Raw genomic sequence first — 373 nt, forward strand, 5'->3', positions numbered from 1 at the left:
GTGTAGACATCTGCATCCACGCCAACCGTCGCCGTGACAACTACCCCCATGCAACTGTCCCCAGACCAACCGGCCCCACAAAAATCATCCCCGAAACAAACCTCCCCAAAACAACCAGCCCAACACCAACTGTCACCACACCAACCATCACCACAACAACAGTCCCCACGCCAACCACCGCCACGCGAACCGTCACCGAGACAACGGTCCCCACACCAACCGTCGCCATGCCAACCATCACTGAGACAACATTCCTCACGCCAACAGCCAACGAAAAAACCGTCACCGAGACAACGGTCCTCACACCAACCGCCGCTGAGAAAACCATCCCCACGCCAACCGTCCCCATACCAAAACTCGCCGAAACACCAGT

The 373-nt window shown here is 57.4% G+C and overlaps 1 protein-coding gene across 1 annotated transcript in view; it reads left to right on the forward strand.

Moving 5' to 3' along the window:
- Positions 1-227: 227 nt before the first annotated feature.
- Positions 228-373, forward strand: part of LOC104472476 (gamete and mating-type specific protein A-like) — a gene marked incomplete at its 3' end in the record, with an annotated part of 1,139 nt that continues 993 nt past the window's right edge. Inside the window, exon 1 of the mRNA XM_010088172.1 lies at positions 228-371. Within this exon, the coding sequence (XP_010086474.1) occupies positions 228-371 (144 nt within the window). The remainder of the gene's footprint in view (positions 372-373) is intronic.

This window comes from Pterocles gutturalis, unplaced genomic scaffold (assembly GCF_000699245.1).
Source record: "Pterocles gutturalis isolate BGI_N339 unplaced genomic scaffold, ASM69924v1 scaffold3587, whole genome shotgun sequence".
Classification (NCBI taxonomy): domain Eukaryota; kingdom Metazoa; phylum Chordata; class Aves; order Pterocliformes; family Pteroclidae; genus Pterocles; species Pterocles gutturalis.